The sequence below is a fragment of the Marmota marmota genome, unplaced genomic scaffold (genome assembly GCF_001458135.2).
Source record: "Marmota marmota marmota unplaced genomic scaffold, marMar, whole genome shotgun sequence".
Taxonomy (NCBI): Eukaryota; Metazoa; Chordata; class Mammalia; order Rodentia; family Sciuridae; genus Marmota; species Marmota marmota.
Genome location: NW_026000026.1, coordinates 3244902 through 3246220, shown reverse-complemented (window position 1 = coordinate 3246220; position 1319 = coordinate 3244902). Strand labels below are relative to the sequence as shown.

Here is a 1319-nt window from a genome sequence, read left to right as displayed (position 1 = left end):
TCGATCATATTGGTGTCTGCACAAACCCAGGAGGAGGAAGGTGCACGCTGCAGGTCCTCGGATTTCGGGGTTCGTGGGGGTGGGGCGAGGGAGGGCAGAACCCAGCCTGGCCAGGAGCCGGTCCGGGGCTGATTTAGTGTCCAACCAGCCAGCTCTTTGGACGTGTGCCTGCAGCCTGTACCCGCGGCCAGACCGAGGGAGCCTCGCTGCGTAGAGAAGCGTCATGCTCACACGTCCCCACAATCCTTTGCCCGCCCAATGGCCAGCGGGTTCCCTGGGATGGGGGTGGGGACCGCTCCTGCCTGGGATCACCGCCAGAGGAAGACCCGGGATGGGGGTTAAAGCCCTGTGATGAATTGTGCAGCTGTCCCATGCCTGGGGAGCATTTTTGTCGCCTGAATCTCTGACTTTTGGCTTCCTTTCTATGCAAGCCGGAACCACGGGAAGATGGGAGTTTGTTTTTGCTTGCTTAGGACCCTGCAGGCGTTCCTTTCTTCCAGACACTTCTGGCAGGAAATAGGCAGCTCTTGGTGTGAAGCTTGTCCTGTGGAGTGAAAGGGAGAGGGTGCAAGAGCACTTTGTGGAGAGCAGTGTGGGTCAAGCAGAGAACATTGTCTACACCTCAGAGTTCAAGCCTGCTGAGTGTGGTGTGGTCAGTTAACTGCGAGAGCCCATATGTGATTCCTGTTACCATCATATGTGAACCAACTAAAAAGGCCCACATGGTCATGATAAAGAAGTACAATAACGTTTTTTAAAATGAAAAATGATTTTAAAAAGTATAGGAACGTTTCTTTCTGAACTGTTCCCAACATCTGTCATTTCCCTCTTCCACTTCACAGTGACAGGGGTGTTATGGGGGAGAATTATTCAATTTCTGATGAGCCCACCGCATTGGCCTCTCAAAAGAAGAGGAGTAACCAGGGCCTGGTTTGAGTGACTGAAGTTTCAGAAGGGAAGACATCGTAGGGAAGGCAGAAGAACTCAGGGAGTTGCCTCACTAGAGTTTAGGCTCCATGGGAAGAGGAGTTGTGGGCCATTTCTAGGCACTCCTGAAATTTTTTGTTGAATGAGCGAATGAGTATATGTGGGAGCTTTGGAGTAGACTTGACTTTAGTTAGCATCACAGATTTCCTCAACAATGCATTATTTTCAAGGAGGTTGTGTGTGTGTGTGTGTGTGTGTGTGCACATGCGCGCGCGTGTTCATGCATGTGCATACACAGAAGTAGAGAAAGAATCCAGTCATGGCCTTGATACTAGTGTGGTCTTGTATCTACTGTCCACTGTGTGTGTGTGTGGGGGGGGGGGGGGGGGAAA

General features: G+C 51.4%; 1 protein-coding gene across 1 annotated transcript in view; it reads left to right on the top strand.

The window, feature by feature from the left end:
- Positions 1-4: 4 nt before the first annotated feature.
- Positions 5-1319, top strand: part of Fam217b (family with sequence similarity 217 member B) — a gene marked incomplete at its 5' end in the record, with an annotated part of 7897 nt that continues 6582 nt past the window's right edge. The window contains one exon of the mRNA XM_015478715.2: positions 5-69. Coding sequence (XP_015334201.2) covers positions 5-69 — 65 coding nt within the window. The remainder of the gene's footprint in view (positions 70-1319) is intronic.